At 45.0% G+C, this 27,331-nt stretch overlaps 1 protein-coding gene across 2 annotated transcripts in view; it reads left to right on the forward strand.

Moving 5' to 3' along the window:
• Window positions 1-27,331, forward strand: part of ELMOD1 (ELMO domain containing 1) — a 124,434-nt gene that overhangs the window by 32,766 nt on the left and 64,337 nt on the right. For both annotated transcript variants that reach the window (XM_088456722.1, XM_088456721.1), the window contains exon 2: window positions 1,035-1,123. Coding sequence is in view for 1 of the 2 variants with exons in the window: in XM_088456721.1 (XP_088312847.1) it covers window positions 1,107-1,123 (17 nt within the window). In the remaining variant the exon portion in view is untranslated. The remainder of the gene's footprint in view (window positions 1-1,034; window positions 1,124-27,331) is intronic.

A 27,331-nucleotide genomic window follows, 5' to 3' on the forward strand; every position in this document is an offset into this window, starting at 1 on the left:
AACATTGTCTCCGTCGGGTGCCTAATAGTATAGACGCCTAACGGGGCGTCTACAACAATTGAATCGCAGCCTATGAGCTTGTACAGTGATATAGGGGGAGATGTGTCAAGTCTTGGAGAGACATAAAATGGAGTAGTAGCCAGAAACAAACTCAGCTCAACAACTCATCCGATCCCACTGATCAGTGTGACATATCGGGTACATCGTCTAGTGTGTACCCACGATATGCCCGCTCCCGCGGGTTGTTAGCAACATCGTTCGTCTGCTCTGCAGTATACAGCATGATATAGTTTTCCCCTCCGTCGGATTTGGCATCGGCAAGTATGTATGCACTTGCCGGGTCCCGTCACCAGCAATGTCGCGCTGGGTACACATAGTCTAATTAATGTGTACCCAGCTTAACTGTCATTTCAAATATATAAATGACAGAAGCTACTGTAGAAGACCATTAGAAGATTGGTTGCTTTTGGGCAACTTCTCCACTTCATCACTCTCCAAGGGCGGGATGCACGACGCATTGCACTCGGGATGTGATGTATTCCGCATGACGATCCCCGCAAACGACCACTCTGTCGGTAAGAGCGGCCCTTTGCGATGGAGGGACTTACGGGTCTATGACACAGAAGCCCATCTGGAATCCTTCTATGCATGCGCAAAAGGACACGCGCACCGCTGGGGGTTCTGAGAGGGATCCGATTGGAAGATGACGTTATCCACCGCAACCAAGCGGCTTGGTGCATAGGAGAAATGCGGTCAAACTCACATTTTCAGGGTTTTGACCGCGTTTTTCTCCTTCCTGCATCCCGTCCAAGGCTTGGTACATCTCCCCATAGTCGTAATACAGGTGAAATTTAAGTTATGCATGCATTTTGGGATGAAGTAGTTTTGTTCTATATCGCTGTATTAGACTAGTTTTGCGGCATCTGTGTGATGTTTGCAGGAAGACAATGACACAACCAAAGCTGTTTGAAATAAGGAAATCGAAAGACTGTTTTCTTCAACCTTCTTCCCTAATGATTTTTTTTTTTTTTCAGGTTCTGTCGGTAGAAGCCTATTATCAGTAAAATTGCTGAGGATTTCACGCTTGGATCGCTGAGGCATCAACAATGAAGCACTTCATGAAGTGAGTAATTGGAACTGTGTATTTATTTTACGAACGTGAGGTTATTTAAAGGGTACTTGTTGCCTCCTTGCAGTGGTGACACATATTCTGAGGCAGAAGACACTTTGTGCCCTGATGATGTCACCAGTTCCTGACAGGTGACATCTTTAATGAGAGTGAATCTAAATGTTAATGAGAATCTCCATGCAGGCATTACAGAAAAATGTTCCATGTATCAAGGCAATTTTGTAGCACTAACTGAGACATGTCCATATTTGCTTGTTTTAAGATTACTTGGTGTGTGCATACCCAGGGCCGCTGAGACATCAGGCCAGCCCTGGTGCTATAGTAACCAGCCATGAGGGTGTGGCCATGTCCTCTTCGGCATATTGTGTACAGTTTTGCAACAGCTCATGCCAATTGGGGGGTGTTAGGGTTGTTACTCCACCTCCCTGACTGCAACCGGCCCCTGCTGGGGGCCCCCAGATAGGTCTGGCCTGGGACCGCTCAGATTCTTAGTCGCACAAAAGAGGGTCCTACCTATGGGGAAGATGATGGAATGTTGGCAGGAATTGTTGGATCTTTGTGGAATTTGGGTTGGTCTTGGTCTGTAGTTTGTATGGGTTGGGAGTTTTATTGTTACAATTTTATGTTTTTTTTAAGTGGTTATAGTTATGGAATAAGGACAAAGGATGTCACTGAGGAAGAAAAAACATTACTAGTGTGTGCATTAATAAGCTTCATTGACTATTGAGAAGTAATATTTTTTCAAGTCTTCACCACATAGAGCAGCAGCAGTGTGGGCTAATGTAAGGAAGACTAGATTACTCCTCCACGGACATTGCAGCAAGACATATCTTGGATGGTTGTGGAATATTGGAGAGTGGTGATCGGTGGAGGACTTATGTTACTATAGGGGATATGTATTCAGCCTTGGGGGAAATTTACTAAGCCTTGGAGAGAGATAAATTGGAAAGAGATAAAGCACCAACCAATCAGCTGTCAGGTTTCAAACACAGCCTGTGAATGACAATTAATAGCTGATTGGTTGGTATTTCATCTCATTCGTTTTATCTCTCTCGAAAGCTTAGTACATAGACCCCTTGGAGAGAGATTAAGGGATTTAGTACATAGAACCCTTGGAGAGAGATTATTTACTAAGCAGTGTTATTAGACAGTGAAATTAGATTAATCAGCTCCTAACTGTCATCTCACAGGCTGTGTTTGAAAAATGACAGTTGGCTGATTGGCTGACACCGTATCTCCTTTCACTGTGTCTCCTAACACTGCTTAGTAAATAGACCCCTAAAAGTGTCGAAGTTGCCCAAGCAACCAATCAGTTTCTTACTGTCATTTCGTAGACTGTGCTAGATAAATTACAATTAAGCTGGGTATACACTATACGATATATCGTCCAATATATCATCTGCGACGGATCGAAACGACAATCATTTAGCGTGTACCCTCAAAACCACCCAATTCATTACACAGCCATATCAGATGGGACGATGCGCTTAGTTACATTATCCATGTAATGATATATATCGCACCATCATACAGCGTATTGTGCAGTGTGTACGGCGATGCAATATATCATTACATTGCATAGCTGTGTGATCTGGTCATCCTTGTGTGTACCCAGCTTTAGAGGCTGATTGGTTGCTGTGGGCAACTTCTACACTTTTTCTCTCTCCAAGGCTCGATGCATCTCCCCCTGGGCGGGATGCAGTAATACTTACCGCCGGACATCGCTATTGTACAGATCGCATATGTACTAACATACTAACTGTACACTAACTGTACAGCAAAGGACAGCTCTTCCGATAAGAGCTGTCCTTTGCGATCCCTGCCGCCTTGTGGACTTCCGGGTTTATGACCCGGGAGTCCATCTTCGCATATGCAGAGTGACGTGGCGGCCGTGGGGCATGCTGGGAGGGATCTGATCGGATCCCTCATAGCAGCGCGATGCGGTAGAAGCCCATAGGCTTCTATAGGGTAACGCCAGCCAAAGCTGGCGTTACCCTCCGCATTGCAGCCCGGCGGCCAGGTGAGTGAACAGGGTTTTTACCGCATTTTCCGTTTAGTGCATCCCGGCCCCTATGAGAGAATGGTGAAGCGGCATATTTGACAATGGGAGAGTAAAGTGGATATTTGACTCTGATACTTTGCTCTTTAGACATAAGGCCCAACTTTGGCGTGTAGGTGTAGGTGAAAAGCCATTTAATTATGTTGAATGCCGAGATTCGGCCCAACCGTGAGACCTCAAAGCCAATCCGTTGTTATATAAAGTCTGTAATATGCAATAAGAATGGGTGGGAAGTTGTTTCCAATGGAGCATGGAACACATATGCCTTGGTAAGACAGAAAATCCATCTTCCACATTTAATATAACTATGAAGTTTGCATAATGTACCTCTAGTAACATGGGAACGGGAGTGCCTCCAATTTGGTCATCTTTAGCCTTAGCTATCTAAGGCCCTCATTCAGAGCCGTACGCTTTGAGCAGAGCGCACGCTCTGAATGAGGGCCGGCCTCCATGAAAATGGAGCGTCCTCCTGGACGCTCGTATAGCTGTGGGTCACCACCCACAGGCTATACGAGCGTGCATTTTGATGGCCGCGATGGTCGTGACCATCGCGACCATCGAAACTGCGAGCCGGAGCCTGCGGTTGAGGTTTTCAACCGCAAGCTCCGGAGTGATTTTGGCTCTATCAGAGCCAAAATCACTCCCACTGACATCACTAGTGATGTCAGTGGGCCGGCTTCTGACGGGAGGCGTTCCCGTGGGAACGCCCCCGGCAGGGAGGCACGCCTACCAAAGGGGGCGTGCTGTCAATCAACATCGACAGCACGCCCCCTTTGATCAGACACAACGAGCGAAGGACTTTCCTTCGCTCGTCACGTCTGGCGCATGCGCACGACGGAGCTCCCTCCGTCGTGCGCATGCTCAGTCCAGAACATCGACCCACTTGCGAGCGGACAGCCGCTCGCGAGTGGGTCTGAATCAGGGCCTAAATACACTCCAGTGGTGAGGTCTCTGTATTGGTTACAAATAATAAGACATCACCACTAAAAAAAAAACATAAGTTGTGTGAAGATTCCATCATGATGACCCCTGTAAATTGCGAAGAATCCCTAGTTTCAAGACAAGAGTCTCAATGGCAGAAAATTATCAGCCGAGAAATGGGGCAACTTTGTATAATGTGGTTCTAGATAGGAAAGACATCCTACAAGAAGCCCTCACCGAACCCTCACAGAAGGTTCCTTATATACATATAGATCGAATTCAAGAGTTCCTTTTAAGTAGCCAAATTGGAGCAGTTATTTAATGTAGATACTGCCTATGCTTCTCCTGCATCAAGAGACGGCATCACTAATTTCTCTTGGCCTGTTGAATCCACAGTATCTAGGACTCTGTGAGTGTTGGACTATAGATGTCAACATTCAGCATGTTGACACTGATGAAATACCGACATGGGGCGGTATTCAATTCGGAGCGAAAAGCCGAGATCCGCAAAAAAGTATCGCCGATTGCGACATTTCCCCAGTCGGATACTTATCTCCATATTCAGTTGCAAACACTTTCAGCGTATGTGAAAACGCAATGCAGTGTAATGATTCGCCTCTGAATAGGTGGAGAAAAAAAGTGTAAAATCGCTATTTTGGGGTGCAAAGGTGGGAAAACACTCAGCACCCTTGGGACAGCCCCCCAAAGGATAACTGCATCAAAAAAAAAAGTGAGGAACACCCCAAAAAAGCACTTTGAAAAAGGGGGCGAAAAAGTGCAAAGTGGGGGTACAAACATAAAAAGTAGCGAAATAGACTTTTGGGGGGGTCTGCAAGTATGGGTGAGGTGTTTTTTGGATTGCAGGTGTGTGCTGAAGGTGCATTTTTTACATTTCTTATAACTTCACTTTAGCAACTTTTAAATATGTTTGCACCCATTTCAAGTGCCCCAAATTTGTCAGGACTACTTATTTTCTCCTGAAAATATTGCTTTATGCTATTCTTCACCACTTGTGCAAAGACACTAATTAGAGGCAATTGTGCGAACATAAGTAACCCAGACAGTTTTATTAGGGCTAATCGGGCACTACTACATTGATCCCCAATGTTTCTGCAGCTTTTTTGGGGGGGGGAGGGGGTTGTTTCAGGCGGATTTCCCTGATTTAGACACCACTTTTCGCCTATACTGACTTTGCGTGTCTCCGTTGTCGCGACTTTTGGAATTGAATAGGGTGAATCGCGGGTACGTGCCCGATAAGTTTCCGTGGCTAAAAGATGGAATGTATGCAAAACTTTATCGTGCACACGAAATTAATTGAATACGGACCATGGTCTATATGTTGACTCTGTTTTTAATGTAAGTCTATCCCTAACCTCTAAACCTAATGCTAATGTTGTGTTACAAGTCGCGGTCACGACTTGACACTTTCTGAGAGTATGCCCAGACAGGACGGGGTTACTCCAGTTCTTCATGTTGCTAGGAGATCGACGCGCCTCAGGAAGTGATGTGTTTTCCACAAGTGCAAACCTGATTGGGACTTCAGCCTATTTTATACTCACTGATCTATTGCATTGGTGCCGACTATAGAGTGTCTGAGAGTTCCCTCAGCCTGGCTGCAGAGTCAGGTTGTTCCTGTTCTCCGGTTCACTGAACTCCCACACGGATTCCTAACTGCTCCAAGTAGCTTCCGTGCTACCACCTATCTCCAAACGGCTTCCTGGCCGCATCTAACAGCTCCCGTGCTGCCATCGTTCACCATACGGCTTCTTAGCCGCTCCAAGTAGTTTCTGTGCTACCACCAATCTCCAAACAGCTTCCTAGCCGTATCCAGCAGCTCCCGTGCTACCAACGTTCCTCCTACGGCAATTGCCCCAACATCGGCACCATCGCTGCAACATCGGCACACTTGCCGCACCATCGGCTCTCAAAGCCATTATTAAACCATAGACTGCTTATCTACGGCAACTGCCTCAACATTGGCACCATCGCTGCAACATCGGCACACTTGCCGCACCATCGGCTCTCAAAGCCATTATCAAACCATAGACTGCTTATCTACGGCAATTGCCCCAACATCGGCACCATCGCTGCAACATCGGCACACTTGCCGCACCATCGGCTCTCAAAGCCATTATTAAACCATAGACTGCTTATCTACGGCAACTGCCTCAACATTGGCACCATCGCTGCAACATCGGCACACTTGCCGCACCATCGGCTCTCAAAGCCATTATCAAACCATAGACTGCTTATCTACGGCAACTGCCCCAACATCGGTACCATCGCTGCAACATCGACACAGTTGCCGCACCATCGGCTCTCAGAGCCATTTACTAACCCTAGACTGTTTATCTATGTCTATTGCCGCACCATCTGCACCATTGCCGCACCGTCGGCATAATTGCTGCACCATTGGCATCACTGCCGCACCATCAGCACCATTGCTGCACCATCGGCCCAGCTGCCACACCATCGACTCCCAAGCTATTGCCCCAAAAAAACCAAACTGTACTCACAACATCTGTACCATCGATATCCTTATCATCAACTGTGTCAGTCCTAACTGTACATTCTTTACCTGTTGAATTCCCCTGTATCTCCATGTGAGCCGCTACTACCTCGAGCATAAGTCCAGGCGGCCTCCTAAGTCCTGGTGAACGTATCCTAAGGAAACAACGGGCGGTTGTTATTGGCAGAAGATCTCGCTAGCCGGGTTCTAGGGGTCTCACATGGAGCAGGCACTGGGATTCGTAACATGTTGACATTTAATATGACTGTATTGTGTTCCTAGTTAATATATCTTAAATCAGGTATAATAACAGTAAATATGACCTCTGCACAGTTTCCTACCCATATATATATATAGGCTTTATAATTCCTAATCTGCCAGCGTTGCCAGAATCCTTCCTCCAACACGGAAGTGGAAATGTGGATGGAACCCGTTTATATGTACAATCTGAGCATACACAATGGAAAGTATATATCTACGGACAGAGGGGGTCATTCAGACCCGCTCGCGAGCAAAGGACGCTCGCAAGCGGGTCGATGTTGGGTGAATGCGCATGCGCACAACGGATGGAGCTCCGTCGTGCGCACGCACAAGACCCAAATAACGACGGCAAAGCCGTCGTTATGGGTCTCGCACCAAAGGGGGCATGCTGTCGAAGGTGACTGACAGCACGCCCCCTTTGGTGGGCGTGCCGGGGGCGTGGCTGCCAGATGGAGGTGTTCCCATGGGAACGCCTACCGTCTGAGTCCTGCCCCACTGACATCAGTAATGATGTCAGTGGGAGTGATTTTGGCTCTAATAGAGCCAAAATCACTCCTGGGCTTGCAGCAGCGAAACCCTACCGCAGGGTCTCGTCGCAAGCCCGATGGTCTTGACCATCGCGACCATCAACATGGACGCTCACTATAGCTGTGGGTGGTAACCCACAGCTATATGAGCGTCCATGAGGCCGCTCCAAAAACAGGTAGGAGGGCCCTGATTCAGAGCGAGCGCTCTGGTCAGAGCGTTCGGCTCTGAATCAGGCCCAGAAACTTGAAGTGCAGGCGGATTAATCAGTTAAATGGGTATTTCAGGTCAGCCTACATATGACTGCTCTGAACTGGACTGTCTTGTGGGAATGTCATGGGAGTTACATGGGCATGTAGGCAGACTTCCGTGCTCTTTTTAGCATGCGGACGGAGATGGAACCCCTGTTTGAGACAGATCTTTTGCACACAGCGTAGGGCGGATGCAAGACCCGATACTAATGCTTACATATGTGGATGGAAAAGCAGTGAGCGAGCCTGCCCGGGCTTCCGCATAAACACTCATAGACACTGATGTTGGCATTAGGTAGTAAGCAGAATGCCATGGCCAAAAAGAAACGCTACCGCAGACGTGTCCTGCTCTGAATCAGGCCCTCGGTCGGGATGCATCAATCTAGGGATTAGAGGGCTCGGTTTTGAAATCCATTTGGCAAATATTTTGATGGGCGTATTCAGAAGGGCGTATTCAGTGGCGTCACACGGGGGGAGCGGGCAGCACCGGGTGACTCCATCCGAGGGGGTAATGCCAATATAGCAGAGCTGCTCTGCTATTTTGGTGTCGCCCTCTCGGATGGTGTCACCGAACAGCGCTGCAGCGGTTATGGATGACATACGCATCCTCTGTGCTGGGAGAGGCAGCGTGACGAGAACTGGGGTGTGATACGCGGCCACAACCCCATCGTGTCACACATCAGGAGGCTATGTTCCCTTCCGCAGGTCCTTGCGCGCCTTTGGCGTGCACAAGGCGTCCCTGTGTCCCGCACTACATGCCACCATCCATAGTGACGCCAGTGCTGACTATAGTTATTACGATCGCTTTAACTATGAATTTCTATTTGCTTAGGTTGGGATTCTGCTTTTCTTAAATGTATTGTTATTCCAAAATGTAGTACTCTACTCTCCAAATAAGGCGCTGCACATTATGCCTGGTACAGCAGCTTTGGAATTACAATGCAGCCTTATGTTCATTATTTATAATGCTTTGGCCGTTCTCCAGCTTTACAGCTCAGGTTAACTGCAAATTGATCTGTAGAAAATAAAATTATGTTTTGAATTTGACTTTGACACATTTAAATGGCTGCGGATGAGGGAACAGAACAGCAAACAGATGGCTCGCGGCAAACTATTTGGGCATGTTATGATTCTTCGGAGCCCACTGTGTCAGTGATGGTGATTTTCTATTTAAAAAAAAATGGTGTTTAGGAGTTTCAGTGAGGAGCCTGATTGAAGCCCGTTGTCCGGTTTATAAGTGTGTTTTATTGAACCTTGCTCATCCAGGGGGAGGATCAGCAGACTTGTACAACATGAGGAGGCAGAGATCTAACAGGGGAATGACAAAGAGGAGGTGACTGTGTGGCTACTATGGGTTAATGCCATCTTCTGGGGCTTCGCATTCTACAGCTTGTTAAATCTACTTTGCAGCCTGGTAGACAGCTATGAGGGCTGCGGCCTCTCCTTGTTACATTCAGGGGATCCATAATATTTGTGGGTAACCCCTGAAAATGGTTCTTTTGGGATGATATCCCACAAAAAATTTTTAAAAATATGCACCTATATATAATCATGCTCAGTACAGCAGATACCATCATTCAATCCTCTATCCAGTCAGATTGAGAAGGACGGGAAGCACAGGAGATGGGTGTCACACTAAGGCCAAGATTTATCCACGAGTGATATTCCTGTTATCGCTTGTTACTAATCTTAAATGGTGCTCCAGCCAATCAGTTATTTTTAAAACACATGACAGCTGGGAGCTGATTGGTTGGAGCACTGTTTAAGATTAGTAACAAAAATATCACTCATTGATAAATCTGGGCCTTAATGTTCCTCCTTCGCATCCGAGAGCTTACTGGGGACATATCCACTTAGGCAGTGGTTCCCAAACTTTTTTAAATCACGGCACCCTAAAGTATCAGCATTGTTTTCACGGCACCCCTAAGCCAAAAGTTTGTTATTGAGAAATTCAGAAAAAAATGTAGTGAAGTAAATTGTGCTGACCTGTCATCTTTAGTCTCAGTTATGTGGTTGTGTACAGGTTTGCGCTTCTGTTTGTTCACATATTTAAATTACATTGACCATAAATAATTTGACTTGGTGCTTGACCAACAACCTGAGGCACCCCTGAAAGTGTCCTTGGGCACCCCAGGGTGCCTAGGCACACAGTTTGGGAACCACTGCACTAAGGTATTTATGAATACATTTCTCAGTGAACGGTTTATATCGGTCGTTTCCCGTGAAAAATGGAAGAACTAGGTTTGGAACATATTCCTGTGTATTGCAACCTATGTAGCAGTGGAATTTAGCCTTGTGATACTAAGGGCCTGCAATGCCGCTGTTCACGTAGTTGAGTGAATATTTGCAACTGCACATGCACGAAAATGCCTGAAAACCCCCTACGGCGCAAGTTTGAGTGTACGCACAAATGCGCTCTTGCGTTCAGGTTAGAATGGTGGCAGTAAAGTTATGGGCGTTCCTAGGCGGTGACTAGGGGGGTGGCTAGTAGTGCATGCAAAAATGGTCTGTTCAGTGAGTGTGTCGTGGGCATGTTAATGCAAGTGGGTGCGTTCCCAGACACACACGGGCAGGCAAGGGAGGCCATGACAGAGAAACGGCATCTGTCATAGTGCTAATGATGGTGGCATATAAGGAGGCACCAATCAGTATTACAGCGTCCACGGGCGCTGAAAGTGCTGCATGGATGTGCACAAGGGAAGAAGTGGCGTTTGCATAAACTCGCAGACGTGTGACCGCCAATAGACGCCGCTGCAGGCGCTTTTGCATACGACTCAGAATCTGGCCTTAAGGGTGCAATTCAGTTATTCAGTTCTTGGCGATGTGCGGGGATGCACGCATTGGCGAAATTTATTGTAGAGGAACATCATAGATTTTCTTGCGCGCCTCTGTGGGCTCTGATGGAAAATCTATGATGTTTGTGGTTGCAAGTTGCTGGGGAGATGGGGCCCAATTCAGAGTTTTAAGCAAATTTTGATATTTACGGAAATCTCTGATTTGTTTTTCGATCTGCGCATGTGCAGAATCCGCACTGCACGTACGCAGATCCGGTCCTGCAATGTCAGGTGCAGTTCCTCAAAAGCTGCAGCATTATTGACATGCTGCTGGCATTTGAGGGCAGCAACGGTGAGCGTTACAGAAAACAGAGGAGTGGCTGCGTCCTTTGATGCAGCTTCACTGACCCCGGCTGCGTAATTTTGCCCTGAAAAGGACTTATTTATCCATTTATATATGGTATACTGAGGTATAAGCAATGTTACTGCATTACCTGAGATTGCAATTGCAATCTTCTTTTGGCTACGAACTTTGGCCAACATTAGATTTAGAAGGAATGTTTTTCCTGATCCCCCTGGAGCATCTAGAGAGACAATACTTCCAGTTTTTCTTGTTACCATATAACTAGTTTTGTTAGATGTAACTTTTTGACCTGACACCATCCTGGGCTCATTTTATGTTGCATACCTCTGCAACTACGTAACATTATAGCGTGTTTCATGTAATATGTCTTTACAAAAGCTGGAAGTGTTACTTCTGTCAGGAGCTGGAAGCCCTAGCTGATGCAGACTCCTGCCTACTGTACCATCTGTTGAATTTTGTCCTCCAAGCAGATGAGAGCTTGATTGAACATTGGCCTGTCTTGCTTTATAATGAATGTCTTCACTCATATTTGCTCTAAAGTCAAGCCCGGGTTGACTTAGTAACTGTCAGTGCAGGTGCAGTGTGACAGTTGATCCTCCGACTTATTAGTCTTCCGATGGAGCTCTGCCTGCCCCCCACCTGTACATATCAGCCCGTGCCTTCAGATCAGTGCAGTCTTAGGCACAGGAAGACATCCTGAGCGAACTTGCTTAAACCAAATATTCAAAGCAGAGACTCCACTGCCTACTTGGTGGGCACCATGTAGACACCTTCATGGCACATGTAGACCTAATCCTGGTCAAACTACACCACCATGCCAAATTTGGTGGCACTTGGTACAAAACTCTGGCCGTGTATAAAGGACACACACACACACACATTCTCGCTTATTATATAGATGATGTTTAATTTTTTGGCATTTAAGCTGCCCTGAGATAGGTGGATGTCCAGGTTAGTGCCCAAAAATATTATTCTTCCCAAGAATGTTCCTGCCATGACGCTCTGGCTGCAGTATATGGGAAGTGGATAGCGGACTGTCTTTGTGTCACATCCGCTAGTTTATAGGCTGACAGAAGAAGTGGCTGCAGGACAGGATAGAGTCAATCTCGCGATATAACACTCCTCTCTCCCGGTGCCTGCTACTAGCATTGTAAGCTCCTCACTACAGGAGATGGTGCATGGTGAACCCATCATTTGCTTGCACCATGTACCTCCTGAAATCAGTCAAAATTGCAGGATTGGCTGGAGGAGGACAAAGTTTTATTGTTTTTAATAATAGTATAAAAAAATTTTGCTACAATTTGCAGTTCTATTTCTACCTAATAGGAATTATGTTCATATTTAACAAAAACGCTTGTCCAGTATCTGAAATCTGCATATAAGCTTAGGGTGGGCAGCATTATTGGGCCTAATACTGTTGTTCCGATGCTTGTTCCTGCTCGGAACCTAGCAAAGTACATTGGAGAGAATGGATGAGGTAATTATGAAGACTGTTCTTTCATCAGAATATTCAAAATAATGCCATGTTCACTGAGAGGAAATAAAATTAGAGTTTAAAGGAATTCAATAAAGCAGCGCACTGATACCGAGAGAGGAAAGTGGGGTATTGATTAAGTTTTTCAACCCTGTGTAGCTTAACAGAAAGTAAAATTATACTGTTCCTTTCTACATTTTAAAATACTGAATTTTGGCACTACCTTATTAGTACATAAGTTTCCAGTGACATGACATTTTAAAAATACATGTGAAAGATGTCATAGTTAAAAATACCAGGATAGAAGTCATCCTTGCCCACTTTTTGAACCTCCTTTTCAGGAGACTTTGGGATAGCAGACCAAGAGATAATGGGTGGGGGGGGGTGGACCATGATGACCCAATTTACATCCTAGTCCCATCTTCCCTCCACTGTGCTATGATGCAATTTGCAGGCAGAGTGGGCCATGGTGGCAAGACGTGCATTGATTAGCATCATCAACACTCCACAATTTGGGAGTCTCCTGGGCATACCGGAAGTGTAGTCGAGTATTATACTGTATAATTACTAAGGACATTTAGTACACTTACATAGCTCATAACTGGTGGTCTCTGTATTGTGCACATGTTATAGAGTGTGAATATGAAAGAATATGATTTATTTGATGTATTAAATAAGCCTATGCTCTCCATTACATTTGGGACTACTTGTCGTTGCTGCTTGGTAGGAAAATTTATGGGGTGCACTTACTTTCTAGAAATACCTCAGACTAGAGAACGCATATGTTTGCGGAGAGGTGGAATAACTTTCAGGCACACTGTCAAAAAGTATAAATAATACCTCAAGGTGCAGCCTACTGCCATTTTCATAACAACCATTTCTTTACATTAAATTTTCAATTTTTATCCTAAAATGAACAATGAGATGAAAAACATTGGGAAAATGAATGAAATAACATAGGGTAAAATACAACTATTTAGCTTCCAGCTGCCCCGATTTTGGTAGGATAGTCCCGCCATCACTGTTGGGAATTCATTGTCCCGTTATGACCAGCAGTTGTGAGGTACTTTCTGTCCACGACTGCTCTGTATAGTTTATGACTGGTGCGCACCACAACAGTGAAAGGGTGATTTAGAGGTAAAGTGGCAAAAGTACTAGGTACACCCTGTCCGTGACATGTATACCATCCTTGCACTCACAGTTTGGAGAAGGATATGCACCTAATAATACACTTCTCTGTCAAAGTACAACAGGACAGTGCAAAAAGTGTTCCATAAAATGATTGGGTGACACCTGACTTCCACCAGTTCTGAGAAGGTACATAACTCCAGTTCTTTATTAGAGTAGCAGCTATCCTCCATTCCACACACCACCATGGTATACTCAAAAGATGGCTCTCTATAACCGCTTGTCTCATTCAGTGATCTCACTTTGCAAAATGTTGGCCAATTTCATAAACAGGTATTACTGTATATTATTTTACAATTGGATGTGGTAGTTCCTCAAGGGGTTTACTTTATAAACACTCGCCTGACTCCTTGAAAACCAGTTACAGAAACACTCAAGTAACAGGGATAAGTCACTTGGCTTTCGTGACCCCTGGCCCAACAATGGGTAGTATGAGTAAATGGTTTTCTCTACAAACAAATGGCAGAAGGGTGTCCATGATTACTAGAGGGAGAGATGTGGCAAGCACTTTGCCTTGAGCCTAGTGTTTGTCATTAGGATTAAAATACTTTTTTTTTTTTTTTTTACATCAATAAATTTTTATTGAGTATAATGCAAAATATTTGTGGGGGTACAGAAAAAAGAAAAAAGGGAAACATACATAAAGTAAATTAAAGGGAGATGACAGTACATTCAAAGACATTAAACAAAAACTAAAAAACCACAATTACCAGAATAGATAATTAAATTAAATGTTTTGGTCCCCCTCTGGAATCTCATTCAGATCAAAAGGAGAGGCACTTTGAGGGATTGGAGATGGCAGGGACAGGGGTGCCACTCCTCCATCTGTAACATAAAGATGCCAAGGATGCCATTTCACAATAGGGGATGAAGTAGCCGTAGAGTAATCAACCTCCCTCGTCTCCATTTCAAAATGGGATTGTGTTTTAGTTATAACATTGGCAAATGGGGGAGGGGAAGGGGACTTCCAATGCTGAGCTATAGTGGCTTTGGCAGATATCAGAATGTGGCCGAGAACATACTGGTCAGATTTGGGAACGGAGATTGGATACCAGTGGAGAAGGGCGAGGGAGGGATCTAGAGTTAAAGTGAGACCTAGGACATCTTTAATAAGATTGAATACTTCTTCCCAGAAGGGGCGTAATAAAGGGCAATCCCAGAAGACATGAAAAATAGAGCCTTCAGAATGACAGAGACGCCAACAGAACTTTCAGAATGTAGGCCTGGTTTTGTGTAATCTAGAGGGTGTCAAATATAATCTATTTAAAAGTTTTACATACATTTCAATGTGATTAGTACATTTAGATATAGAGAAGGTAGAGAGATAAATAGTCTCCCATTGTTAGAAGGTGAAGGTACATTGAAGATCTGCCTCCCACCGGAGCTGAGCAGGGGACTTAACTGTCGGGGCTATGGGAGACAGTAAGGAATACCAAAAAGATATAGCCCCACTAGAGGAGGGGTTATTAAATTTACTCAGAATTAGGTGTGGTGGAGTCTGGAATACGGTAGGGCCGGTGTTCATCAAAGCATACCAATGTGTAAATTGGTGATAGTAAAACCAGGCTGGGGGTCCCATATTCAGAGGTCTGAATACGATAGAATAGAGGACGAGGAAAAAAAGTCTGCTAAGGACACAATACCCAAAGTCATCCAGTAGGACATATTAAGACTAGGTAAAACCCTGCTCAATGCCTGAAGGGAAACATTTCTGGTAGGCAGGGTAAAATCAAAATGGGCCGGGAGATTATAATCCCAAACTTTTAAAGTATCCAAGATTGTTTTAGGGAATAAGGGGAATTGTGGTCGCAGTCTATGGGGTATCCATAAAAGGTCAGGAAGGGGAAATTGCCGGAGGAGAGCATGTTCCAGATCTACCCAAGGTTTAACAGAAGGGGGGGAGAAACCAGTCGCATATTTGAGAGAGAAGGGCCGCTTCATGATATCTGGTCAGGTCAGGGAGATTAAGGCCTCCCTGAGGTTTAGGACGAACCATATGACTAAAAGCCATTCTATGGGCTTTACCCTTCCATACATAAGAAATCATCAAGCGGCGCATCTGTTGCAATAATTTACCTGGGATAGCATACGGAATAGCACGGAATAGATACATAAATTTTGGTAATAGCATAATTTTGAACGCCGCTATACGGCCCAACCAGGAGATCTCGTGGCTCATCCAAGCAGTAGCTAGAGAGGACAATTGCATCAAAAGGGGAACATAATTTTCAGTAAAAACATCATTAATAGAGGATGGTATATTAATTCCCAGATAGGATAGGGAAGACTTCTTCCAAATAAAAGGGAAACGACTCTTTAATGAACGTAGAGAGAAAGGTGGAATATTAATAGGTAAAGCTTCAGTTTTTGTAACATTCAATTTATAGTAGGATGCTGCACTATAGTTGTCTAAAATGCTGTGGAGAGATGGCAGCGAAATCTCCGGGTCGGTGACAAACAACAAAACATCTGCAAACAGACATAATTTATGAGAGGTGTCATAGATAGAGAGCCCTGGAAACTCAGACGATTGGCGGATTTTTTGAGCAAGGGGTTCTATGGCCAGCACGTATATTAGTGGGGAAAGGGGGCACCCTTGTCTGGTGCCATTGGAAATTGAGAAGGGTGAGGAGAGAAACCCGTTACTAAAAACACGAGCAGAGGGATCAGAATAAAGGGCATTAATGGACCGGAGAATATCACCCCGAAATCCATACCTATATAAAACCTGACGCATATATTCCCAGTGGAGCCGGTCGAACGCCTTCTCAGCGTCAAGAGATAAAAGGAGGCATTGTAATTTATTGAACGACACCCATTCAACCAAATCTAAAACCCTCCGGGTGTTATCGGGAGCCTGGCGTCCATGTTCAAAACCCACCTGATCAGGGTGTATCAGCTGGGGAAGTAATGGGTTTAAACGGTTGGTTATCAATTTAACAAAAATTTTTACATCCGTATTAAGGAGCACGATGGGTCTATAATTTTTACTCTCAGAGGGATCTTTACCAGGTTTTGGAATGGTGACTATTTGTGCTTCTACCATTTCGGGTGGGAAAGATCCGATATCAGAAGCTTCTGTAAAGGATTAAAATACTTTCTAATATCAGGATGTAGTCAGTGACAGTGAAATCCCGGCATGGGACTAAATACCGATGCCTATCATTAGTCCCACGCCGAAGTCCCGCCGCCCGGCATACCGAATGTAGATAAGCCGGCCATTGGGAGGTGGTAGCCGCTGGTTTAGGTTTAGGGACTCCCGGGGGGTCTTAGGATTAGGCATCCCCCCGGCAGTGTCAGAGTCAAGCTAGGGGAAGGGGGGGTTAGCTTCAAGCACCCCCGGGGGAGGTTAGGTTTAGGGTGCGGGTAGGGGTTGTAAGGTTTAGGCACCCCTGGGGGGAGGTTAGGGTTAGGCACTAGGGGGGAGGTTATGGCTAGGCACCCCTAAGGGAGAGTTAGGGAGGGAGAGGGGGGGTTAGGGGTCTTACTTACCTCTGTTGGGATATTCATGTGCCGGCCTTCCAGCGTCGGTATTTCTTCCGCCGGGCTTAGTTCCAGCGGTAATTCATACCGATTCCCTAATATCTATTTATAAAAATAGAAGGTATGCACACATACACAAGATACAGTCTGCATCCATCATAAGACTCTGCATTGCATTCAGACCATACGCAACAGATCCTGGACTGTTTTATACACCTGGTGCCCACTATAGCATCCAATCTCTTCACCACTTCCCAAATTTCCCCAATCCTCCTGCATTATCCCTTCTTTGGTGGTAGTTAATGTTCACTCTACATTACCATGGGTGATTTCATATAATAAAACCGGGTACGGTATGATTTACCGCCGGCGGTTCAAATCCTGACAGCGGCAGCCCGACATGGGTGAAAATCCCGACTGCACTCTAAGGTAAGTATAAACTAACCTAACCTCCCCCCCTAACCCTCCCTTAAGGGTGCCTAAACCTAACTTCCCCCTCAGTGCCTATCCCTAATCCCCCCCCTTCCCCGCTGCCTAAACCGAAGTCTCCCGGGGGTGCCTGACCCTAATCTTCCCCCGTGGGTCCCTAACCCCCCCTTCCCCTAGCCTAACCCTAACCTACCAGGGGGGTGCCTAACCCTAAGTCCCCCCCCAGGGAGCCACCTAACCCTCCCCGACCCCCTGCGGCTGTCCGCTCCCTGCTTACCTTCGATCAGTAAGCCCGGCGTGGGTAAAATGACAGGCGTCGGGACTTCGACGCCTGTCATTTAGCCCTTTACGGGATTAGACAGCCAGGAAGCCGGCGGTAGGGATTCTGTCCGTCGGCTTCCCGACTGCTTCCCAATAAAACCACATGGATTTAGTTTACAGAAGCTGCAGCAGTCTATTATTACAATTGCATATTGTAAGGGCAGATTGAAGCACAGCTGAAGACCAAGGAGACGGGGCCGCAGGAGATGGCTTGTCTTCTGCATACTGGGACACAAGGCATCCTTAGTCATGTGGTGCCTATCCCATTCACTTGTTACCATTGCAGCTCACAGTGATTAGGTGATTAATTCAGTTCCTTCTTCGGTTTCTTCTTACTGGAGCCATGCTTGCACATGAATGCTGTTATGTATAGTTGTTATGGATGTGAGAATTGGCCCTCATCCTGTTGAACACCTGTTTCACCTGTTTGCTGTCATCCTGCGGTTGGAATAGATTATAATGTAAAACTGTAGAGTGTATTTGCAATTCATGCTCCTTGTTGTTTGTTTTTGTGGTGCTGCTGACTTGGCATTAGGGAGGGCTGCTGATCTATTAGGACTGCCCAGAGGCATGCAACTAAAATATGCGCCATTTTGTGACATGTGAAAGGAGATGGGTAATGCGAGGTCAGCGCGAGGGGAGGTTGTGCGAAGACCAGTGTCAGCTGATTAAAAATATGTAACTGTTAAGAGGTAAAAAAGACGCAAGGTAAAACGAAAGGCAGCGTTAAGGGGCACATCCACTAGACGATCTACTCCATGTCCAATCTCTAAACGATTTTCCCTTGATTTTTTCCCTTGAAATTTTATCTTTCAGTCTGAACGATTTGCAAACTATCTTTAATAGATCAAGTGAAATTGACCTGCATGTTCAGTCGACTGACGAGACGATGAACAACCAGCCGGAGCGCGCATCGTTGACCATTAACGACCAAACACTGCACGATTTCTAAACGATTTTTAAAACGATTGAACGATAACAACGTCATTATCGTTCAATCGCCTGCTAAAATCGTATAGTGGATGCCCCCCTTTACAGTAGCAATGGCAAATATTTGTTAATGTAATGGAGAGTGGAGTCTTTTTTTAAGTTTAATCCTGAACTTTTAGTCTTCTGTGAGGTGTGAAGGAAAACTTTACACTTTCAGTCAAGAGTGAAGAGCCAACAACTTGTAACATTGCTAAACAGTGGATTGTTTATATGGCAAAATAAGAAAAATCCAAATTAATGTTGACGGGTATTTATCAATATGCGGTGATAACACAGATGTTCTATTGCCGCTTGCCATTTACTTTCAAATATTGTGATAAGTAGCTCCCGGGATGTAGTTCCATAGCTGCCTGGTGATACTGGCTACCCACGTAGCACGCCTTTGCTGGTTCTCACATGCTCAGTGAAACTGGAAGTGCTATAAAAAAAAAAATTTGAAAGATTCTAAAAAATAATTTTTTTTATTCATTATTGCCTGCTCTTGCCATCACGGCAATAGTGATCAGAGTATTCCTGCTGTACATGTACCACCTTGATCCTTCTTACTTACAGTAGGCTTTCGTGGAAGAGGCTATCCCTTGAGGTAGCCGGTGAATCTGTACATCGGTGTGGGTTATAACATGCTGGTATCTCTTTATAAAGGTGCATACACACACAACGATTTTTTTGAACGATTATCGATAACGATATAGTTAATCGTTGAATAAATTGTTCACTTTCTGAGTTAAAAACGATGAACGATTATCGTTCATGCGCGTTCACATTTGTAGTTCAGTCAGACTGACCAACTGAACGATTTTCATTAAGGGAATATGCAAAAATCGTTTGTAGATCAAAAAAATCGTTCATTACACTTTAAAAAATCTGACAGAAAATCGTTCATAAAATCGTTGGTAACAAAATCGTTACGTGTGTAAACAGCTTAAGGAGAGTTAGGTTTTTTATAAATAAATAACCCGGTACAAAGAGTTAAAATGATAAACTAAAGAAGCTAGGGGCCAAATGTAGCAGCTTCTGATTTGACAAAAGTGCCAATTTATTTTTTTCTTTGGTAATTTTGCCACAGATTCTAAACCTGGAACTTTAGGAGCTTAAAGCACACTTGCCTGCCGTCCCAGGTGGTTCGGGAGACTCCTTCATTTTGGATAGTTCTCCCAGAAGAGCAGACTACCCTCCTGCATCCTCCCACTTCCCTAGTGATGTAAAAACGTCCTGGGCTCGATGACACTATTTTCTAGGAAGCAGATCAACATAACTCTGGCCACAATTGCAGCACTAGACAGCCAGGGTGGGGACATGATAGCATGGCCCATGGAATGCCCCACCAGAATCCCACAGAGAGGAGGTAAGTAATGTCTGCAAGTGTGGTTTAAAGCAGTGCTTCTCAGCTCCAGTCCTCAAGGGCTACCAATAGGTCATGTTTTGTGATGTATTTTATCATGCACAGGTGAGTTAGTCTATGTTGCTGGATCAGTAATTATCCCACATGCCTCCACAGACAGAAATCCTCAAAACATGACCTGTTTTGAGAATGACACAAGTATTGGTTTTCACCAAGTTTGCTGCTTCGGTGCTTTTTGTCAGATGTTACTATGGTATACTGATCTAAAATGACAAGCATTTCATAAGTGTCAAAGGCTTTTATTGCCAATTACATTAAGTTTATGCAGTGTTGACTCTACAATTCGCCCTGGCATGCTGTTAGTCAACTTCTGGGCCACATACCGATGGCCGCCCATTCTTGCCTAATCAATGCTTGGAGTTTGTCAGAATTTGTGGGTTTTTGTTTGTCCACCCCCCTCTTGAGGATTGACCACAAGTTCTCGATGGGGTTAAGGTCTGGGGAGTTTCCTGGCCATGGACTAAAAGTTTTGATGTTTTGTTCTCCGAGCCACTTAGTTATCACTTTTGCCTTATGGCAAGGTGCTCCATCATGCTGGAAAAGGCATTGTTCCTCACCAAACTGTTCTTGGATGGTTGGGAGAAGTTGCTCTTGGAGGATATTTTGGTACCATTCTTTATGCATGGCTGTATTCTTAGGCAAAATTGTGAGTGATCCCACTCCCTTGGCTGAGAAGCAACCCCACACATGAATGGTCTCAGGATGCTTTACTGTTGGCAAACCAATACTTGTGTCACTCTCAAAACTTTTGGCCATGGCTGTAGTCTTTAGAGGCGGTCAAGCCATGCAACCGCACGACACGCTCCAACCCCAGAGTCTCCTGAAGCCTTCACACTGCCTGGCTGAAGTAGGAATCCGTCGATGCGGCTAGCCAAGATTTCTACAGACAGCGCAGTCTAGGATTCTCTCGGTGGGGCGGGGTCGGTGACGTCACGATCAGTGCAACGCTGCCCTTTCTGCTCAGTGCGCGGTACTCCCGATAAGTGTCTGCTGCTCCAGCATGCAGCGTAAGTGTGTCTGAGGCTCAGACGACCTCTTGCCCAGCCCAGGCTCTGGAACTTCTTTTGTGAGTGAGTTGGTCATGTGTTAGTACTCACAGTAGTGAGTCTCACAAGCTTGACTTGTGCTGTGGCTGGAAAGTATATAGAATGTGACTGTGCGGTCTTTGTAATATGGTTTGAAGTTTGTGCAGTGTGACTGCTTGGACACAATATATCCATTCGCTATTGTAATTCATTTTTACCCATTTTCCCGTGTGAATGAGCCTTTAATGATAACCGTTATGAAATGAATGAAGAGATTTTTATTTTATGCAGGTTACACAAAAAGAATTTCACATTAGCATAAATCACATGATAATCGTTGTAGCAGTAGCAATATACCTGGGTGACACTTTAATTTCAAAGCTGTATAACAAAGCAGCCGGACTTCATGAAAGGAAACGCATGTAACATGGCGGATTGAACCAAAAGAGTAAATTGGAAATGTTACCAGACAATGTAATACTGATGTGCATGTGAGGAGCGTATTGATTAAAATAAGTCTAGATGCAAAGCGTGACCGCTTCTTGGGGATGATAATGTGTTTGTGATTGAAGAAGATGTTAATATGCATGCATGCAGTATAGTTCTCGCCGCATCACGCCTGCCGGTATGATGGATCTGATGTAAGGGACATGAACTCTATGTTGCTATGGAGATCTTCTTGCAGATTCCGGAGGTGAGAGCTTCGTGCTGGAGAAAGAGAGAGAGAAGGAGAAAAAAAAACCGAAACTTCTCCAAACTGCCAAGGGCAGATCCACACAAGATGCTGAAAATAAATGTTTATAGCAGTACGGTTACAGAGTTTTTTATAATTAAAGTGGAGGTGTCATCTAAACACAGTGGAGAAAACAATTTAGTTGGCTGAGTCACTCACTACCTAGTCTATAAATTCAAAGTCTAATAAAGTGAATGAGGCAGAGAAAAGGGCAGGTGCGTAGGATTTAAATTTCTCAGCTGAGGTTCATAAATTACCCCCTTGCACCATTACATCCTAAAGGCATATGATTCTAGTATACTTGACTATGCTACTGGAAGGTCTGGGAGATGTCCCAATTTCAAAGAATTATCCGGACTGAGTTGGCAGCCCTCTACAATCCAGCCTACTTCCCTAATAAGTGAGTAGGGCCTTGATACTGCAAAACGCGTCATCTAGACCCTGCCACCCCATTGTTCAATGCCACATTGCCCATTGAAAGAATGGGAAATGATGGCTCCACCTCATCATCATGCTCCATCACTCTTGCCCCTTAGACATTCCCCCTGGGCTCACCTGGAGGATAGGTCAAAAATGTACAGTAGGCATGTATGACACTAGTAAAAAGAGTCATTTTAGATGATGTAACATAATTGACCTTGCATCTAATGATCCATCCAATCATACTGTGCATTTCTGAAAACCAAGGTTGGCAAGAGGTCGATCTCTTTGAATGTGTTTGTTTTCTCAATAAAGAAAAATCAACTTTAATAAAAGTCTCTGGTCATTTATTTTAAGCCGCAAAATATTCCTTAAATTCTGTTAAAATAAATCATGAAAAGTTGCTGGCATCGTCTTACACACCCAATTGGTAATGCACTTACTTTGAGAAGATGGCAATAAGAATGTTGTACAGTTTATAAATGTTTTCTTTTCATCAACAAATTTCTTCTCCACGCCTTTTTCATTCTGTTCCAAAGTTCCTCAGAGAAATGGATGTGAGAGAGAGCATTGCTTTATATAATATAATTGTGGTCAGTCATTCTCTTTTTGCTGTGATAGAGAAGCATCTCCTTCCTACAGGGAGAGCATACTGCCTGGTTTTTATGTCTCCCCATATGATGTGATATTAAAAAAAAGAGGTCCCTGACATGCACGTGTGAGGAAACTTAAAAAAGGGGGAGGCAAGAGTCATTTCAACATAGGCCAGTAAAAGTGTGTTCACATACACGCTGTCCATTTAGAGGTTGAGATAGCCACAGAGGAGGCGTATTGGTTGAGTGCAATAACAAACTTTATAAACAGGTCTTTAGTATATTTTATGGACCTGAAGACTGATAGAAAAAAATGTTTTGCTACAATGTAGAGGATGGATTGAAGCGGAAAGTGGAGAAAGGTGGGCGAGAAGGATTCCAGACTGGAGGAGGTTGGTAGAATCAGTGTGGGAGATAATGAGTAGATACAGTAGCTTTAGTAGCATTATGTGTGAGGAAAAGTCTAGTCTGCTGATGTTTCAAAGTGGAAGAAATAATTTTGTGAGACGTATTGCTTGTAGGGAGCAAAGAAGATGAAGCAGTCGAGGAATACACTCAGCCGGTGGATACAAGGAATAGATGTGATCATAGTGTTGATCATAGTGGGCATGTTTAGAGCATCTAGAGGGAGTGAAGATGATTAACTCTATTTTAGGCATGTTGAACTTAAGTTAGCTTTGGGACTTCCACATGAGAGAGAAGATGAGGAGAGATTTCTCGAGAAGAGAGATAGATTTGGGTGTCATCAACATAGGGTGGTACTGGAGTCCAGAGGAGTTGATTAGTTCGCTAAGGGAAGTGGTGTATCTCAAGAGGAGACGTGAAGGAGGAACCAGAAGTAGAAACAAAAAAGGAGGGATTGAACAGGTAGGAAGTGAACCCGGGGATAACAGTGTCATGAAAGCCAGCTGAGTAAAGAATATGCAGGAGGAGAAGGTGGTCTACTGTTGGAAACAGCAGAAAGGTCCTGGGGATTGAGCAAGGAGAATCGAGCATTAAACTTGGTGGCAAGCAGATTATTGGTGAGTTTAGTAAGGGCAGTCTCTATGGAGTGGAGGAGATAATAGCCATTTGAGTGGACTGAGAATGGAATGGAAGGGAAGCTTGTAACAGTACAGATGTGTCCACATACATCTTCTGTGCGCTACAAGTCCCGTTAAAACAAAGTGTGAGTGCCTTGTGACTTGGTAGCACCGAGCGTCTTTTCGTGCGATTTTTTTTTTTACCTTCAAATGCATCTTAATTCACACAGCAATGCAAATAGTATGCACAAGCAGCTTCTGCAGGTGTATCTTTATGAGAAATGCTACGTTACAGCGTCAGCAGCTGTAACACACGTACACAGAACATAGGCAACCCGCATGTCATTTTATTCAGCAGAAGCTGCTTGTGCCTCCTATTCGCATCTCTGTGTGAATAAGATGCATTTGAAGGTAAAAAGTTGCATTAAAAGACGCTTGGCGCTATCAAGTCATGCCACGGCATGGCGTGACTAGAAGGGCTGTTTAACGCGCAAGGAAGTAAGATGTACTGTATGTGGACACCTCTGTATTTAGAGAGGCAGGTATGAGATAAAGTTTTCTTATTGAGGGGTGAGACAAGAGTATGTTTATTGTAGGGGTGGGGAACCTTTATTCTGCCGAGGGCCATTTTGAAATATATATTATTATTCGCGGGCCGGGTACAGGCCACATCACCTCCGTGTGATGTCACACGGGGACGGGGTCACAATCGCCAGTGATTACAGCAATGCCCGAAGCATACTGAGGATGTTCTGGGGAGCTGTAAGGGCAGCGGTGTGATCGTCTGAAGTGTCCTAAGGATGCTCCAGGCGGCACTGCTGCATAGATTCTGGCTGCAGTGTGCCATTTTAGGCTCCCTGCTAGTCAGATGAGGCTAGTAGAAAAAAGCTCAGAGGGCCAGACCAAATTATACCGGGGGCCTTATACGGCCCCCGGACCTGAGGTTCCCCATCCCTGGTTTATAGATTGAGAGGAAAATACACATGGAGAGGGACAACATGAAGAGGTGGGTTAAGTGCAGGTATATGTTGGCAGAGAAGTTGAGATGAGGTCAAGGGAGCAGGTAGAGGTGGGAGCATGACACTGTATCCAAACACAGGGATGAAAGAAAACAAGAGAGGTTGCCTATGGGAAAGTGTGTGGGCAGAGCAGATGAGATCTAACCAGAGAAGATATCTTAAAGGATGACGTCAATGTTGGAGCTGAAATTGGTGGTAAGGTCTAGGCCTGTAAGTGGGGAAGGGAAGGTGGGCAGATTATATATCGTACAATATACTTTAAAGGTATAGTAATAATCTTGTAATTATCTATTTAATACGGGTATGTGGGAATAGAAGAATACCATACTTGTATCACAGTGTAGAGTGCTATTACTGGGACATCGTCAGTAAGAAGTTGGCATAATATTGAAGAAGGGTTCTGGTATAAATGTATATATTGTATACACTGAAGTGCCAAAATTAATGGGATAGCAGTATGTAAAGGTAATGATAGGTGGCGTCACAGTACTGTGACGTCTTGGAAATGCGGCATCTGGCCAGAATTGTCCAAGGTAACAGACAAGAGACACTGGGCCTGATTCAGACCCGCTCGCAAAATCCAAAATGCGTCTTAGTCGCAATTAGATGTGAAAAACCACTTCACGAGACTGCACTGATTAATTGAATCTGCAACATTTGTGTGCATCTGTGTCTGTATACAGCACAAAGGAACTTGGTGTGAAATAAATCCGCGGCTGCTGCATTTTCGAGTGAATAAGGGGTGAAAAAGATGAGTCGCATGGGATCTGGCGTGCAGAGAGGGACTTTTTGGCGCAACTGCAGCAACAGTGTTTGAGGACACATCTGTAGGTCGTACTTGCCAACTTTGGCAAGTCTGAGCCCCGGGAATGGAGGAGGCAGGTGGGTGGGATGGAGGCGTAGCACAGTCTTCAGCGTCATCGCCCCATTGATGGTTTGCTGTCATTGATATAATTTCCATGCTGGGGACGGGGCCGCGATGATGCGATTCATAGTATACCACATTATCATCTTCAGCATCCCACTTCATGGTAGGCTGGCGGGTTGCAGGGGATTTGCCCATTTTACTGGGATCCTCTCCCCCCAAATTCAGGAGTCTCTCACAACTTCCAGGGGAGTGGGCAAATATGCTGTAGGTTCATGAGCTTGACTCTTGCCATCTGGCGACCAGCTACCTCATCCTGACCAAATAATCTGTATGCCACCTTCCAGAATAGCATACTGTAAAAGCAAATGTGTATTGTATACATACAGGGGATGTAGTCGTCATCCCGGCGTGCTTGATGCCGACGATCTGAATACTGGCGCCGAAATCCCGAGAGGTCGGGATCCCGGTACCAGTATCCTGACCGCTGGCATCCCTAAGGTAAGTATCGGGATGTTAGAGGGAGGTTAGGCATTAGGGGGAGGGAGTGTTGAGATTAGGGTGCGGGGAGGTTAGGTTTAGGCACTAGGGTGGGGTTAGGTTTATGGTAGGGGTTAGGAAAATACTTATGTTCGTTCCTATGGGTGTCTGGATTCTGGCTGTCGGGATGCCGCAGTCGTTATTCTGACCAGCGGCATCCCGACAGCCGGGAATTCATACCCAACCCGTATAGACACATCTCCTAAGCAAGGGTGTAGGTGCAGGGGGTGAGGCTGCTATAGGGCCTGGGCCACCTCTAGGGCCTGGCCCCCTCCCTGCACCCAATTACACTGCTAGCAACCAGATGGTCACCTCAGTGCGTTGCAGCAGGGCAGCTAATCTGCTGTCACGTGTCTGGACGGCTCTGTCTCCGTTTCTCCTCACTTGTGCTGGGAGAAGGCGTATCTGTGTGTGACTACAAATTTACCCATTCACCCATACTACCTGACTGATTTATTACTGAATCATAGCCTTCTTAAATACCACGTTATATCATACACAATTATGATTAAGGAGACTATACAATTTAGTTTTTAATATATTATACCTCTTTTCCACCAATAACCCGGGTCCGACCTGGGTTTTCAGACATGGTTCCAACCCAAGTCAGACACCATTTACACAGCACCATCGATCTGGGTTATTCTCAGTTCAGCCCCGTTCATACTGAGCTCACAAGTTTAGCCCTGCTAAACTTGTGAGGTCATAAAAAGTGGGAGGTGACTACTCCACAACCACCAATCAGCGCATTTTAGGCATGACCAAGGTCTGATAACCTGGGTTGCTCTGTTTACACTGCACCATTACCCAGGTCCCTCCTGGGTCAGACCCTGGTAGCTATCTGGGTTGGATTGCCGGGTCATTTGACCCGGGTTATTTTTCAGGGACCCTTTTACACTGAGCTGCGACCCGGGTAGACCCAGCAATAACCCCGGTTTTTGCTCTGATGTAAAATGGGTATTGTTTTCATTAATAATACTATATGCTAATCACTATTTATTTAAATTAATGGGGTAGGCCTGTGAAAATTTAGC

Source organism: Taudactylus pleione, unplaced genomic scaffold (assembly GCF_031769625.1).
Source record: "Taudactylus pleione unplaced genomic scaffold, aTauple2 ptg000711l, whole genome shotgun sequence".
Taxonomy (NCBI): domain Eukaryota; kingdom Metazoa; phylum Chordata; class Amphibia; order Anura; family Myobatrachidae; genus Taudactylus; species Taudactylus pleione.